The sequence below is a fragment of the Eschrichtius robustus genome, chromosome 18, assembly GCF_028021215.1.
Source record: "Eschrichtius robustus isolate mEscRob2 chromosome 18, mEscRob2.pri, whole genome shotgun sequence".
Taxonomy (NCBI): domain Eukaryota; kingdom Metazoa; phylum Chordata; class Mammalia; order Artiodactyla; family Eschrichtiidae; genus Eschrichtius; species Eschrichtius robustus.
Genome location: NC_090841.1, coordinates 65,779,425 through 65,796,279, shown reverse-complemented (window position 1 = coordinate 65,796,279; position 16,855 = coordinate 65,779,425). Strand labels below are relative to the sequence as shown.

At 36.6% G+C, this 16,855-nt stretch overlaps 1 protein-coding gene across 1 annotated transcript in view; it reads right to left on the bottom strand.

Annotated features, from left to right (window-relative positions):
• Positions 1-16,855, bottom strand: part of GPC6 (glypican 6) — a 1,060,085-nt gene that overhangs the window by 519,418 nt on the left and 523,812 nt on the right. Inside the window, exon 3 of the mRNA XM_068526698.1 lies at positions 4,093-4,484. Coding sequence (XP_068382799.1) covers positions 4,093-4,484 — 392 coding nt within the window. The remainder of the gene's footprint in view (positions 1-4,092; positions 4,485-16,855) is intronic.

The following is a 16,855-nucleotide window of genomic DNA, read 5'->3' as shown; positions in this document are numbered from 1 at the left end:
TAGTTCAAGTCCTATGGATTCCAATTCCATTACCTACTAATTTGTCTGGAATGAATCCATGAAATGATTTTCATAGTTGAAGTGGTTGCTACTGACACAGTTTATAGATTTTCCTCATAGAAGTCACTTTTATTAAAGCAAAAAGATATGAAAGTCATGTCTTCTTTGTTTAAATGGAATCAAGATGGACCAGTGAAGACACTAAAGTCACTTGCCTTCATGATGAAAAATGGAAGCTCAGTGTAAGCAGACAACTGTTACTATCTCTACTCAGCCTTCTTTCCGTTCTTCACAGTGCTGGGCAAGCCTCAGAGGGACTGCTGGCACCCAAGTTCCCATTCACGAATGGGTGTATATAGGGGGGTAAAGGTGGTGCTTTAAAAAAGGGACCATGCTAAAGGAAATAGCCTGGATCCTTTCTCTCAAGACCACTATATTATCAAAATGTGCTTGTAGGTTCATTTTAGAGCTTTGTCTCCCATGCCTACTTGGTATCATTTAGCACAGGATGGAACACAGAAAGTGAATGGTCACATCCACAAACAGCAGTAAGTCTGAAAAACCACTGAGGCTAGCTCAGGGACTTGATCGTATCTACAGAGATGGAAAGAATCATAGATGAACAATGGTGAAGTCTCTCCCATTTTAATGTCTTTCATTAAAAAAATCTTAAACCCACACACACACACACACACACACACACACACAGCACAGAGCTTAAGAAACAGTACGTTACTGATAACTGTGGAAACCTCTGAATGTCCCTCCTTTATAATACCTCCAAACCTCATCCTTAGAGGTAATTACCATCTGATGTTTGTGTTTATCATTTTAAAGTTTTCTTCAGAGTTTTACCACATATATTGTATTTTAATTCCTAAATGATGTATTGCTTAGTTTTACATTTTTAAACTTTATATAAATGGTATATAATTTTTGGTGATTTTATTTATTTATTTTATCTCAAAATGGGATTTCTGCAATTGATTCATCCACACATGTGGCTATCGTTCACTTATTTTCAATGCTCCATAGGATTTCATGGTGTGACGAGATCACCATTTATGCAGATGGGACATTTGTGATATTTCTACTTTTTATGTTATTGTAAAAAGGCTGCTATGAATCCTACACATATATTTGTACACATGTGAAACAGTATGTCCAGGGGTAGAGTTGCACTTTTAAGATATGCATGTATTCAATAGCACAGGTATTTTCAAATAGTTATTTAAAATTAACTTGCTCCATCCAAAGCCTGGAAAAAGACAATGTTCGTATCTGAGATGGCAAGAGTAAGTTTTAAAAATAGTGATGTTGACGTTGACAAATTAGTCCTCCATTTTTCTGGTAAGGAAATTCCCCAAACGTTGTGTCAAAACATTTGTGTCAAACTGCTGTGTTTTGCCAAAGAGCTAAATTTTCCCGTCAAAACAGTTAATTAGAAGCTATTAATGATGCCTTCTTAGATTTAAGAAGCCACTGTAAGAGAAGAGAGAAACTGAAGGAAAAAAATATCCCCCAAGCCAAGGTGCAGGAGATAAGGTAGTCTGTGGATCGCTATTTGGGAATTTTGCCTTGAATTCCTTAACTCTTCTGCAATCATTTCACAAACTCTAACTCACTCAGTTAACAGACAACAGGGAAACTTCTGATATATGAAGGGCTAAATGTCAAACACAATTCTTGCTTCTCCTCCTAATATAGTTAGTCTTGTAATATTTTATTCTTATCACAGAGAATGGTTTGGGTGCCGTAAGTCATCGTCATAAGCACCCAAATGGTACTAGCAGATCTGTATCTGATTTAGTCAGCTACAGACCATCTGGTAATCATTAGGTGAGAAAGTTCACTGATAAAATACTTAAATCCCTGAGTCATAAATTATTTGAGAAAAAATTTCTTAGCTTCTTTTAAACCAAGGCTATATATCCACATCCATCTCTCTCTCTCTCCATTCATCCACCCATCCATCCATCCATCCATCCACCCACCCACTAGAAGGCAGTGACCAGATGTCAGCATGGGATTTATAATTTGAGTAGATTACAGCTAATGAAACTCAGGTCAGAAAAGCTAATATCTGCATAGAACAGTAAACATTCATAGTTACACGACCACAAACTACACTGCAAACCCACAGCAGCTGTTCTGCAAATGAATGTTGGTCATGAAGAAATCAAGGGAAGAAAGATCTCAGGGTTGCTGAGTATATCTCTCCTTACATCTGGAAAAAAACTAAAGGTCATACTCTACTGATGGTCCATGATATCAACCTTTACCATGAAGGTGGACACGTTAGATTTTGGTACACAAAGACCTCAGAATGAGACAGTCAGGGAATGACAAAGGGGAGGTGCCATTTCCGGGCTGTTGTTAATGCTATCCTCTGAGAAACAGGAGAGAGAGTCAGTCAGTCAGCAGCAACCTCTCCTCTGGCTTTTTAGATGCTTTGATAGAAAATATTCCCTTACCTCACTGAGACCTCCCCAGACCAAAATATATGTACCTAATCATTATTCACACTCAGGCAGACTCTATATAAACAATCAGGAATATTGCATATATCAATCCATGCCTTGAACTTCTTACCTCACGTTTCTCATTCTTCAATAAAAGCAAAGACTTCAATGTGAAGTCACTGTGACTGAACTTTTTTTTTTAAACAAAATCTCTCTCAAGAATATATGGAATATATATTTATTTCTTATATCTATCTATATTTCGCAGACTTTCCCAGATAATCATATTTCCTCTTGTTACTCCACCTGGCCAACTCCTTATTAATCCACTTTTGGGGTTCTATTTCCTTTGGTATCTAGAATGTTGTTGATTTTCAATAAAAAAAATTGTTTTTAACATCAAAGTTATAGGCCCTTTATATTATTAAATTCCTTGTGTTTATCCTCATCAGAGCGTTCTTCCAAATAATCTTTCCATATGCTCAAGTAAACTTTTTAAGAATTGATAATTTAAAAAATGGATTGCTATGAATTTTACAAACAGAGCCATAGAGAAACATTTTTAAGGGTATATACATCTTGATACGAAGATGTAAATATTGAGGAGATTAAAGTGGGGAAAAAAGAAACATGCCAGGATGGTACTAATAGTTATAAAAAATATGTGGCACTTTGGCACGACCTTGCAGTAAGAAAGTAATATCTAGCAATAATCTTTGTACAAACATGACCTTCTTGGGGTGACATAATACCAGACTTCTGTTATCTATTGTTTTAACTTTACCTCTTAAAGTAATCATCTTTCAGTTTATTTGTTGGACTGCCCTCATAAATGGGCAAGCTCATCTCATAAGAGCAGTTGAATGTCAAGGAAGAATTTAAACGAAGGCATATATCCTCTACACAGGAAACACTCAATGTTTTAAAAACAGCAGTGGAAAAAAAAAGCCCTTGCAGTAAAGGTTTAGAGACATCCTCAAGGAAAGGCACAGACGTGTATTAGTGATTTATCTTTCTCATAAGCCCAACGCAATACACGGGATTGAATTACAAAGATAACGGATAACAAAAAGAATTCTCCGCCAGATTCTACACTTTGTATTCATTAGTCCTCCCTAATCCAGTTCTACAGGTGTCAGTTCTTCTTTTACTAGTAAGGAATTCGGCCACCTTGACAAGGATGATGAAGAAGAAGAAATGCCAGGTGCTGGTGTTCGGAGCAACAACTTGTCTCCACTTGCCAGCGCCATAACACTGTCTCCTTGGGACTTCCTAGAGGATTATAACCTCCGGATGGACTGTTTCATGAGTATTTACCATCCTTAAAACTGATCAGAAATGCCAGGTGGTCATGGTTACAAGACACCTGTTTTCACGCATTTTCTGATAAAAGCTTCTCTGCTGAATTGCTGATAAATATTGACATTATGTTTCAAACCACATGCAATGGCTTGAAATCCTGGCTTCTCTCGCACAAAGAATTAAGCTTTACCATTTAGCTGATTTCTCTAAGAGCAAGAACCACTGTAAGTGAGAACTTTTACCTTGAATTTCTTTTTTAAACGTTGGTTTTAAAAACAAAAACAAAAATGAGAAAGACCAATTAGAAAGACAGTAGATTTTCAATTACCTTGGAAACTCGATTTGCAACTTCTCTGCCCACGGTCAGCCCCTGGACAAATGTCCGAGCAGCAATGAAGGCGCGAGTGACCTGAATTTTCAGCTTCCGGGGAACATCTCCAAATGGCTTCAGCTGGTCCGTGTATTTGCTCACGCACTCCAGGTAGTCCTCGCTGAAGTGATACTGTGGGTTGATCAGCTGAAACATTCGTTCCAGGAGCCGAGCCCAGAAGTCATTGAGCATCTCCTCCAGATTCACATTGCCCCCGGTGTAGTATCTTTTTAGCTCTGTGAAGAGGTCCTGGAACACTTCCGAATTCTGCATGTACAGCATGCCATAGGTCCGTACAAACATATCATTTAGTGACTTCTCTGCATTTTCCAGAAGCTCTCGGAAAAATTCTGCAAATAAAACAAGAAAGCAGTCGTAAATTAGCAAGATCAAGGAAGTCCAAGACATCTACTTACCTTAAAAACAACTGCTTCTAATGGTTATTTTCACAGAAAAAAAAATGTATCCTGTGATTAAGGTATCCACGAACTGATAATATTTTAAATGAGATTTGACCTACATCTATGATCTTCTCTGAGTCAAAGAAAACAGAAGATCATGGGATTCTGTCTGAAAGAACATCCATTAACATTAGGAATTTACCATTTAATACTCCTCCAAAAAGGTTCAATTATATTTCCATTTATTGTTAATTTTAGAAAATCCTATGGTTTCATATTAACTCAAATCAGAATATGTGGCTAAGTATTGTCATTAACATAATAATAAATGCATAAGTGATAAAAACATTTGCTCCAGTCTATTTACAAATCTGTTCTACCACCAAATTCAATTAAATTGCTTTTATTTGGAAAAGTTCATAAATGGGATATTCAAATTAATGTAATATTTGGACTCTTTGTAGTTGCTATATATAGCAATCAATTATCAGTGTTTAGAGATTCATAATGCAATTAAATGCACTTAATGCCAAGGCTATAATAAACATAATTTAGGCTGCCATCATGCATAAGAAAGTTATGAAGTACCATGCGTTATCATCATACGCTATCACTATCATTTTATAGCACTTGAATAAAATATAGGCATTTGGGCTTTCTGGTTAAGAGGTTCTAAATGAAAAAGAGTCTACCAAGAAATGACCTTTCGATCCTGCAGTAGCACTTGAGTGTTTCTGGGAGTAGTAGTAGGCAAAAAATTAGGATGGCAAAAACAACGTCCCTGGTTACTGGTAGGTCCTCATATTAGTCTCCCTCAAGACACAGTTCATATGTGTATGATACTTATTCATTTGCACAAATGAGCCTGGGTAGAGCAAGCTCAAGTTTTATCCCATTCAGAGAATGTGACTGGGGGTGGGAAAAAGGCTATGGAAAGATCATTCTTCTGAGTCTGTAAATCCAAGTTACCAACAACAGAGTAATTCTGCTTTACTTCCTACAGTTCCCTCTTATTCGCGGAAGCTATGGCCCCTCTTAGTTAAAGCCGGGGAAAAAGCAAGTCCTGGATACCTCAAGGAATCCCAGTAGGAATCAAATAAAAACCTCTTCTTTTTTCTGGGGGCTTGCGGGATTCTTTTCCTGAGAGGCAGAAGAGAAAAAGCCACGACTCTCTCTATGAATTCTATGGAAGCTACACCTAATTTCGTCTTTATCAGATGAAGAAGCACTTGATTTAGCTACCTCAATTCCAAATAATACAGCATTGAATCACTGTCTTGATAAAATGGTGTCTATAATGGTGATTATTTTGTATTTGTTTTCAAATAAAACCAGTACACTAAATCTTAAAGAGGACTCTGTTCAATGTTTATCCTCTTACTACAAAAGAATACATTTTTTTTTTCTTAAATACAGAAATTATGTTGCTACAGTGGTAGCAAAAACTGAGGGATTATCTGAAAGTCATGGCTTATCACCCCTGTGTCATCTTGTTCAAGGCACCAAATAGTTCTTGTTTTAGTTTTTCCCAAATGTAAAAATCAGGCTAAATAGTATTAAACCTCCCTAATCTTCGAGGATTCATTAAGGAAAATCACTTCGGACAAAAATGTTCAAAACTGTTAAAGGATTAATTAATCAAAATATTTATATATGCTATATGTCTATGTTATTTATGATTTTTTGAAATAAGAAACATTTCAGAAGTTTTTCAGAAATTTACTAGTAACTTATATTGTCCTAAAATGGAAACTATATTAAATTATTAATATTAATAACAAAGTATAAAAATAGCATAGTAAAACCTTTCAGTCTTGAAACCAAGGATGAAAATAGCTTGGCCTTGTTCATATAGGAGCAGAGTGAAAGGTGTTATAATTGTGAAAGAAACTCTGAAAGAATGGAAAAATCACTGAATTGAAAAATACTAATATAATGAGACTGGAAAGTAGATTTGCATCAGGAGCTCAGGATAGCCTATTCATTTATCTTCTTTTTGAGGTCAATTACTTTGTTGGACTCTGAAATAAAAGCTTAATTTACTGAATACAGAGTACTGCCTTCAGCAATGAATAGTCAGTAATCAGTAGTGTGGTCTGGATTTGCAAGAGAAAAAAAAAAAAAAAAAGAAGAATCTTCTGGTTCTCATTGTTCTCCAAAGATTTCAGGTATAAATCCTTCTCTGTAGGGATGAAAATTTTGTTTTCTCTTTTACAGAAGGTAACATTCCTAGACTTTTCCTCTCCTGACACGGGGAAAATTAAATATTAGGCTTATGACCATTTTGTAGCTGAATAGTTAAAATCAGATTGCCCACTCACTGTGCTTTGGGGTTTGTGTCTTTATGCCTAAATTAGTATCATAATTGAATATAGAAACTAAGTTATCAGATTTCCATAAATACGCTCAAGAAACATTTTATTAGATTCCAGGATTAAATTTGTGTTTAAGGGTGTGTCATTGTCTCAAAAGTTTGCTCTTAGCTTCAGTGGTCCTCAAAAGTCAAGTTATTATTCCGTGTTCAAAATCATTATACGGTTTAGTGATCTCACAGTCAAAGTTAATACTTGGTATTGAAGGATGCTAATGCATCAGGCAATTACGACAAATGTTGGTACCCTAAAGTACATTGATCTTAGACCTTATGAAAGATGGGGATCTGAGGTAGTGAGGCAAAACTAATGTCCTCCAAAAAATAAGTATTCTCATTTCATTTTTAGCATGCCCACAGACTTAAACTTCCACCTTTTGAAGGGTGACTCTTTGAACAAAGTATTTTATGCTTGGATGAAAACTGTCTCAGCAAACCAAACAAGATGGGGATTTGGAAGACAGTTATCACACCCATTTTGCTGAGAAAGTATTATGCCCAAACAGCATAGAGAATAAAATCGAAGAGCCATATAAGGAAAAAAAAAAAACAAACTCAATCTAACCCTTTGCTTAATGGGAGAGGTCAAAGCTCAGTGGATAAAGGCTTCAGTCAACAAAAATTCTCATCTGTAAGCGTTTGGCAGATGAAGATGTTTTTTAAATTTTTTTCCTTCCCCAATCACAAAATATACATCAAAGGTGGTTGCTTAGGGCTCAGTTATGCTTTATAGATGCACAAAAGAACTTCTTCCAGCCAGCAGTAGCCTCTGGGATGATTTTATTCATCTAGAGGGGAGATCTGGATGTGAACATCTGTTTGCTGCAAGGCAGACTGCCCCAAGTGGGAGAACAATCTTGTAGATAAAAACCACCACTGTTCCAAAAGCAAAAAGAAAGTCTATGCATGCCACGGATCGCTTGGAGAGGCCTCTTAAGGGGCAAAAATCAACTCCTAGGAGCCAAAAGGTGCCCTAAGGATATCTGAGAAAGGCTTCAAATAAAGCCTCCAAATGAATGGATCAAAATGTAAGGTGCACACAGGACCAAGGGGAGGTGCAGGCAAGAGGAGAAAGGCGGACTAAAGGCTCTCAAGGAATCTGCAGTCCGCACAAAACAGCAAAAGCTTGGCCCATTTAAGCTGGAAGTGTTATCTAGTTAATATTATCGTAGGGGGATTGGGCATGGCAACTGGATCAAGCACTGTTTAGCATTTACCCAGAAACTGTAGCATCCTCCTGTTCTATTCTCATGCTCTCCAAAACACTTCTCATTGAAAGGTCATTTAAAATGAGTGCTTCAGATGGTGGTGTAAATCCACTTCATCCCAGAGCCCAGTGAGTGAAAAGCTTTGGTCACTGGTGTCAGTGGAGACTGTATCCATGCATGATCACAGACAGCATCTGTCTCACCAGGGGAAGCAGGTATATTCACTTTGCTTCCCTAAACCCACATATTTGTGTTGTGTGTATTACTCTTGTAATCTCTTTTTTTCTGCCCTCCTCTCCACAAAAGCATGCTAAATCAGTTCAGCCAGCCCAGAACCCAAGCTTTGGCTAAGGAAAAACCTCAAGTTGCTGGCATGGAGGGTAAGTGATTCAGAAAGCTGGTGTCCTATAAGGGCTATGTTTCATAGACACAGGAAAGCTACCACCCTTCCCCTGACCCAGGCCCTTTTCAAGGTTAAGTCACTACGAGAGTCCTTCACTCTGCACACACCTGCCAGCTTTCAAGTATATCTTCTGAGATGACTTCTCCTTTCAAAGTCTCCTTGCTTACATCATAACCTGATGTGACCAGCAGGGAAATGCTGGGTTAAGGAGGAAGAAGAACCCCAGTGCCATTTACTCTATTTTCCGGTAGACTTACACATGGTCCCTAAATGACCCACCTCTCCCCACTCCCCAGACGGTAAGACTCTATAAGAGGATTGGTGCTGCTCAGGGAGTCCTTGCCACATGCAATGTCACCCTTGGCAGGTCATGGCTTATGTGGAATGGACAGCTGGATGCCAGTCTTCTACATCAGGGGTCTCTGCCTCAGGACTGTTGACATTTTGAGCTGGACAATCTTTCTTTTTATTATTTTATTTTACTTTATTTTATCTTATTTTTTTAAACATCTTTATTGGAGTATAATTGCTTTAGAATGGTGTGTTAGTTTCTGCTGTATAACAAATTGAATCAGCTATACATATACACATATCCTCATATCCCCTCCCTCTTGTGTCTCCCTCTCACCCTCCCTATCCCACCCCTCTAGGTGGACACAAAGCACCGAGCTGATCTCCCTGTGCTATGCGGCTGCTTCCCACTAGTTATCTATTTTACATTTCGTAGTGTATATATGTCCATGCCACTCTCTCACTTCATCCCAGCTTACCCTTCCTCCTCCCCGTGTCCTCAAGTCCATTCTCTACGTCTGCATCTTTATTCCTTGGACAATCTTTTTTTTTTTTATTAATTTTTAAAATTAAAAAAAATTTTATATTTATTATTATTTTTTTTGCCCCACCATGCGGCTTGTGGGATCTTAGTTCCCCAGCCAGGGATTGAACTTGGGCCCTCACGGTGAAATCACGGAGTCTTAACCACTGGACCACCAGGAATTCCCTGGGCTGGACAGTCTTTGTTGGGTGTCTGTCCTGTGAATTGTAAGATAACAAGTAGCATCCCTGGCTTCCGCCTACTACCTGCTATGGGCACATCCTTTCTCCAGGAGTGATGACAAAACTGTCTGCAGACATTATCAAATGTCCCCCAGGGGGGCAAAATCACACTCACCCTACCCACTCGGCACAACCCTTCTACTGATAAATTCCAGAAGCCTAGAAATAGGCTATCGATACATTCCGAGGAAAAGCCAGCACATTTCTAGACCTCATCAGCCTCACAATTTATTTACAAGATGAACTTGAGGATCTGTGTGTGCTTTAAGTGAAAGGAGCTGAAACACGCATCATATTCACAGGTAAGGCTGTTGGTGACCAATACTACCATTTCCACGTATGGTGCCTATCACAGGGTAGGGCCTTAAAAAGTGGTGACTAGTGAACGAACAAATAGATGGTGAGCATGAACACCCAGTGAAGTACGTCCTGACTCCACGTGGACTGGGCTCCTCTTAGATAGTAGTAACTGTGGGAGAGAGATGCTACAACCATATCTTAGAGCAGACATAACTGATGTGCCCTACTGTCACCCTCCAAACGCATGTATTTATAAATATATAAACATTCATACCCTCCCATGCTCCACGGTCATGTGCACCTACATGTGAAATGCCCTGTGGCCTCTGCTCAAAAGCATGGTGGTTCTCGAGACGGCTCTACCAGACCCTCGCTTCCTCTCTGGACATCTCTGCCTGTTCTGAGCCACGCTTTGCCTGGCTTCACTGCTGCCCCTCCTGCTGCTGGTCCTGCTGGGCCTTAACCCCACGGCCCACGATCTCACCAAGCTGACCGCATTCACATTCACTCGCGCACCTCATTTAGGCAATGGCTCGCATGAGTTAACTCTTCAACCACCCTGTCTCCTACACTGCACTGAAGCCTCCTTCCATCCAATAGCTAGTCAGATAAACTCAGTTTGGAACTTTGTTGTTTTCAGTAAGCAAGACAATGCCACGTTTTATTTCGTCATTACTCAGGTTAAATAATTATGTCAGGGAAAGAGGAGAACTATTTTGAAGACATATCCTATTATATCATCTTTGTAGTTTTTCTTAAACATCAGTTGTGTTTTTGTGTAAGAAACAGACCCTCAGTAGGCATTTTTTAAAATTATGGGGTTGAAATTAAATAAAATGATTTCCAAAATAACAATTTATTCAACAAGGGAGAAAACAGAATCTGTAATTACTGAGACGAAGTTGCTGTAAGCAAAACTTCATTTGTGATTTGCCCCTTCTTTATCTCTTAATTCATACTTTCTCTTGCTCCGTGTGTGTGTGTGTGTGTGTGTATGTTTCCATAGATTATGTTTATTATGTTATAATAAGCATTATGATTTAGTCAGTCAGTTCATCCCAGGAATTAATAGAAGCCTATATAATTTCAAAGTGACTTAACAATAGTAATCTACAGATTTCCTGTTTGAGGGATTATTATAATCAAACTGCAGATGAGGAAATTGAGGCCCAGAAATGTTAAGCAAGTTGCCCTTGACCACTAAGCTGGCGCACGACCCAGAGCTCCAAACCACTGCTGACAGGGTGAGTTCTAAGAGACAGTAGGACAGCAGGGCAGCTTTGTAGTTTACACGAAGTCCAATTTTCACACTGTGATTTGAATAATTAATGAGAAGTATAATAAACTCCTGGGACACTGGGTAAAACCATACTTAAATATAAATTGCAAAGTGCATTCTAAAATCAAATCTAAATTATCTTTTAAAAATAATTTTCATGTGTGATTATTTTTCCACTAATACCAATTAGCTAATGTAGATAACTGAGACTGGAGAGCACATGCAAATCCCTAGGGTTGGTATATCTTCCACAAAGGAGTGGCTTCCACTAGAAGAAAATCAGTGACCGAACCTGTGATTATAGCTACAGTGCACAGAACAGCGACTGGTATGCAAAAGGATGCTAAAAATATCTGACTTCACATATGTCCCATTTTATAACATATATATACACGTATATTGTAGGTATTGTTTTATAATAACATGTATATATTATCAACAAATACATTTAAACATTTGAATAAATTCAAACAAGCAAAATATAAACCAACAATGGCAAAGAATATGGGAACAAAATGCTCCAAATATTTAATATCCAGCCCTTTACCAAGACATTTTGCCAATCCCTGGCATAAAGGGTCAAAATCCTAAGTGAAATGTTTTAAGATAAATTAATCAAACAGAATGTATTATGCCTTTGAATTCTTGTAAGTAGGAAGACGATTTAATTATTAGTCTGTTATCTCTTAGTAGTAGAATAAAAGTTCTTTCCTCCATTATTTTACCTTATATGTTAAAATTTGCTCTGACAGCCCTGCAGCCTGTTCACCTCTTTATATTCCCCTGCGAGGTAACTAAAATCCAAAAGTAAATTCTTAAATCACTTAAATGATTTAGAGGATTTAGGTGACTTTAGTGATTTTAAAGTAGACACCCTAAATTTTTCTAAGATTGTGGTTTAATGAGTCCCTGGAGATGTTCATGAGGAGAAAATCTTACAATAAACCTGGAATGTAAAATAGACAGTATAAAAATGAAAAAGGAAAAGAAAAAATAACACCCTACTCTGATACTAGGTTAAGATTAAAAAAAAATACAATTTTCTTTTTCAAATTTCTTTTCATGATAATTAATGAAAATAAAAATTTAAACAATCTTTTAACATCGTACAAGGCCCTACAACAAAATAAAATGCTCATAATAAATCTAGGAGAATTATTTTCAGAAAATAATAAATATATCAGTTGTTTAAAATGTTACAATACAGAAGTCAAAAGTTGTTTGCTATATTAATCCAAAGGTTATTTTCATTACATTACTCCCATTGTATGTTGGAAACTCTTATAAACTAGATCTAAATAAGTAGAAATGTAAGAGTTCTGGGGAAATACTTCTAACCAATAAGTCAGGAAAAAAAAATGCCCCAAAATTTAGGATACAGTAAGTGCATTTTAAAACACATTATTCAGCTCAACTGGACATCACCATTCTATATTCTTCCAAGGTATCTAATCAAGTTGACTAGACTTTTCCATGAAGAAATTTTTAATGAAAAGTCATCAGTTTACAATCATGACTATTTGTTAAAAATAACCAATATCTTGCAACAAAGTCCTTTAATTCAATACCATTAAGGTAAAGTCAGCTGAAGAGACCCAAAGCCAGGAGATTTTTCAGAATCAGGTGTGTAATTCAGCTGCAAAAAGAAAAGTTATCTGAAAGCAGCACTCTGTAACTGGCTGATATAGGGAGATTTGAAGCAATAGAGCAGTTTATAGAAATTGTTGATTTGAATTCATATTTCACAAGGTGAAACTTTTTCTATACTTAGTGATCCTTTACACATTAGATTGATAAATGTTTTATTTCTTGGTAGGTTATTTCTCCCAAAGATCTCTTTTAAAGTAAGAAAGACGGATTAGGCCATTTATGTTCACAGGTGGTATAGATAAACTATTAATGCTGGGAGTCATGAATTAAGTTTGAAAGTTGCTGACGGTTGCTGCCAAAAGCAAACAAGTGTTTTGAGACTGCAGATGGTATTTGTATCTCACCCTAAGCAACGCATATGAAATTGAAATCTGGGATGCTTTCTGAGTTCACCTTCGTCATTGTGCAGCTCCTTAGCTTTGGCCTACGGACAGTGTTCTTTAGGCCTTGCCCAACACCCTGCTTCCATTTTTTTCTGATGACATTACCCACAGCATGGAGTATATGCTCTCTTCGTAGTATATTTCTCTCTTTACAAATCCAGTTCTTGTCCAGCTCCCCTGACTTCTTCACCCAACTACTCATTGGGCCAGAGGGTAGAACACCCCTCTCCAATATCAAACCACCAAGGGTGAACTCTGGGATGTGGGGCTAAAGGTAGTTTGTAGGTGAAAAGTCAATGATAAGGACCTGGGGGTACTGGAACAAGAGATTATGTAGGCTTTTAGGGGAGTAAGGAAGAAGAGCCAAATGAAATTTACTTCTTTTTCCCTCTTGGCTGCCCATTAAAATCACTTAAAAAAAATCTTGACGCCCAGGCTGCATTCTAGACTAAATCATAATCCATCAGAGTGAGATCCAGGTATCGATATATCTTCAAGCTCTGCAGGTGATCCCAAAGTATAGCCAGGACTGAAAATCACTGCAGCTCTTCTCTGTTCTCTAATACTTCCATTTTAGGTCAATGCATGATTGATGATGAAATGGGCAGGGAAAGGAGGAATAATGATGGAGGGAGAAGCCATATTATACATCAGGAAAGACCCTATTTTCTCCTTCCCTTCACTTACTTTCCCTTCTCTCTTTTCTTGCAGTAGAAAATTAGTGTTCTGGTCTTGGGAAGGCAGCCAAGCATTGGTCAGTGTCCAGAGTATGTGAAGAGCACTGGCAGTGGTCCTGGGGGATAAGAGTGTGCTAGTCTCTTTTCCTTTGTCTTCCATCTCTTTTTCCTTTTCCACCACTTAACACCCTCTCCCCAGTCACCCGCTGCCTTCATTGATTACAGGACAAAGGACTTATCCCATGGTGAGGGAAGGAGGGGTACAGTATGGGAAGAGGGAGGAAGAAGGTCTGATAATGTCCAAATTAATTCATGACAAAGGGAAATGGAATGATTACAAAAGTCTAATCAGGGCATCATTTAAGCACGTAACATGGACAACAGGAGGAAGAAGTTGTATTGGGAAATGCTGAGTTGCAAAAGCATAACTAAATATAACAGTTTTTGTGAAAATATTGTATCTTAATTTAACACTAACTTATTAAGTGGTATCCTTTCTGGCCCATCAAAAACCTGCAATACCAAAAACATGTGAAAAGTCCTGGAATAAAAAGGACTTTTTTACTTTGCTTAACAGATGTTTAAATGAAAGCAAAAGTCAGTACAAAGCATAAGTTTTAAAAAATAAATCAAATAATAATATATTCACATATTTTGCTATACCCCACCTTCAGTTTTGAGTTGTTTTTAACTATCTACATTTTGCAAAAGAAGAATGTTAACCTTTTTGATATCTACTACTTGTCTGTTTCTTTTTTTTTTTTTTAAAGAAAAAGTGAAATGCAGGATACCTCTAATAAAAGAAGATGGTTCAAATGCAAAGTAAGGTCAAAACTATGTGTGTAAAGATATTCCTCCTTTATTTATTTTAGCAAAAAGGAGAGAAAAATTAAAAATCCCCAAAGAATGACTAATCCACACTGTAAAATATTATGTGACGTTTATAATTATTTTTAAAGAACATTTAAAAGCTAACTCTTACTAAGCACTATAAGTGAGCTGCTGTTCAAAGGGCTTCTCATGTGTTAACTAATTTAATCTTGTCAGGAACCCTATGAGATGGTTATTATTATCGTCTGAATTTTACATTTGGGGAAACAGAAGCACAGAAAAGTTAAGTAACTTACGAGGTACATAGCTAACAGGTGTGTAGCTGGGATTACAAACCCAGGCAGTATGGCTTCAGAATCTAAAGACTCTATAGATAATATGAGAATTGAAGCTTATAAATTTAGAAAACTCTTTTTAAACAAATATAATACAAAGTTACAAATACAAAATAAGGCATAGGACCTTGGATAGGGTCTATTCAAGTGAAGGGTCTTGAAACATAAACTTTACCAGATTCATGGGAAATCTACCTCCAGTATAAGACATGATGACAGAAATTGGTAAGATATAAAATGATACAAAAGGATGTATCAAGTACAATTCCAATTTTGTAAAAATAAATAAATGATAAACACATACACATTGAGAAAAATTTTAAAAATACATATGCAAAAACAGTTTACAATGGGTAGAATGTTATGGCTTATTTGTATTTTCCTCTCTGTACATTGTTAATTTTCCAGAGTTTGTACAATGACTATAAATTGCTTTTATATTTGGAAAAAAACAATAGATATTATTTTAACATGAAAAGCCCTCTTAAACACAAAAATACTGCTTGATGACAGAGGGGAAATACTTAAATGCACAGAGAGGGCCGAAAATAAACAAGAAATTTACTCAAAATTACAGGCTATACCAGCAAAGTAGAAGGAATAGAATTTGAGTCTTTTGACTTTAAATCTAGTGGATTCCTACTGATTAGTAAAAAGGACTTAATTAATAAAAAAAGAAATAAAAAGTACAGCATGCTGGCTATAAAATAATGCTCTCAGTAATGTTAGCTAATTATCTATTAATATTAAAAACATCTACACTTTGGGTTTTTGAATAAATGCTCTGAAAAATACAGATAATTTCTATTTATTTCTAGATGGAGAAAGGATTTCTCTAATTGAAGTAATCAGTATTCAACAAAATTCCATTGTTCATTATTACAGATGTCAGCTCAAACTAAAGAAAAAAGACCATCAGTTTCAGATTTCAATTATTTTGAATTTAAAGTCATTGTCTTGTCTGAAGAGCTTTTGGTGGGCATTGGATGAACATTAGCACAGGATGATAAATTGTGTAATTCTAGGAATGCTTCTATAAACATCTGACAACAACAGAAATGTAAAGAAAGTCAGGGCAACTTCCAACCACCTTTGTCACTCACCACATGCTTGAGCTTGTTGGACAAGACTAAGAGATGGCCCAGCCTCCCCAGGTCATAACTTAGGAATCATTTGATTCCTTAAATCTATCAAAGGGAAATGAACGTCAGCCCCACTTGGCAGCATAGATGTTTAATTCAAATGTAACTATATTGTTTTGATGAATGCATAAACAATGGATATCCTGGTATAGGTATATAATAAGACTTACAGTATTATTGTGTAAGATATAAATACAGATGAATTAATTTAACTTCGATCTAAATTTGCTTGAAATTGGTTACATTCACTTTGCCAGTCATTTACCAGATTCTTCTCAAAGAAAAAAATACTGAATTCATTAATCTCACGTTGTATGACGGCTATTTTACTTTTATAACATCAATCATTTGGAATGCAATGAACAAAAACAATTATTATTAAACACTTCATAAAGTATCAATTATTGAGTGCCATATCTTTTATGAAATTCTACAATGTTGAATGTACACATCCTATTTCTCATAACGTCAAAATTAAATGAAACCCTAGATAAAGGACATGCTTATTTTGATCCACTGGTATGTTTTAAATTTACAAAAAACTTTTAGATGACCTCTATCCCAACTTCTGAATTATATAGATCGTATGTAAAAGTCCACAAAAGAATATATTCAGTTAACTTTAAAAAAGTTTTATTTGTACCACAGGCTGATTATTTTAGACTTTATTGGATATTTTATAATA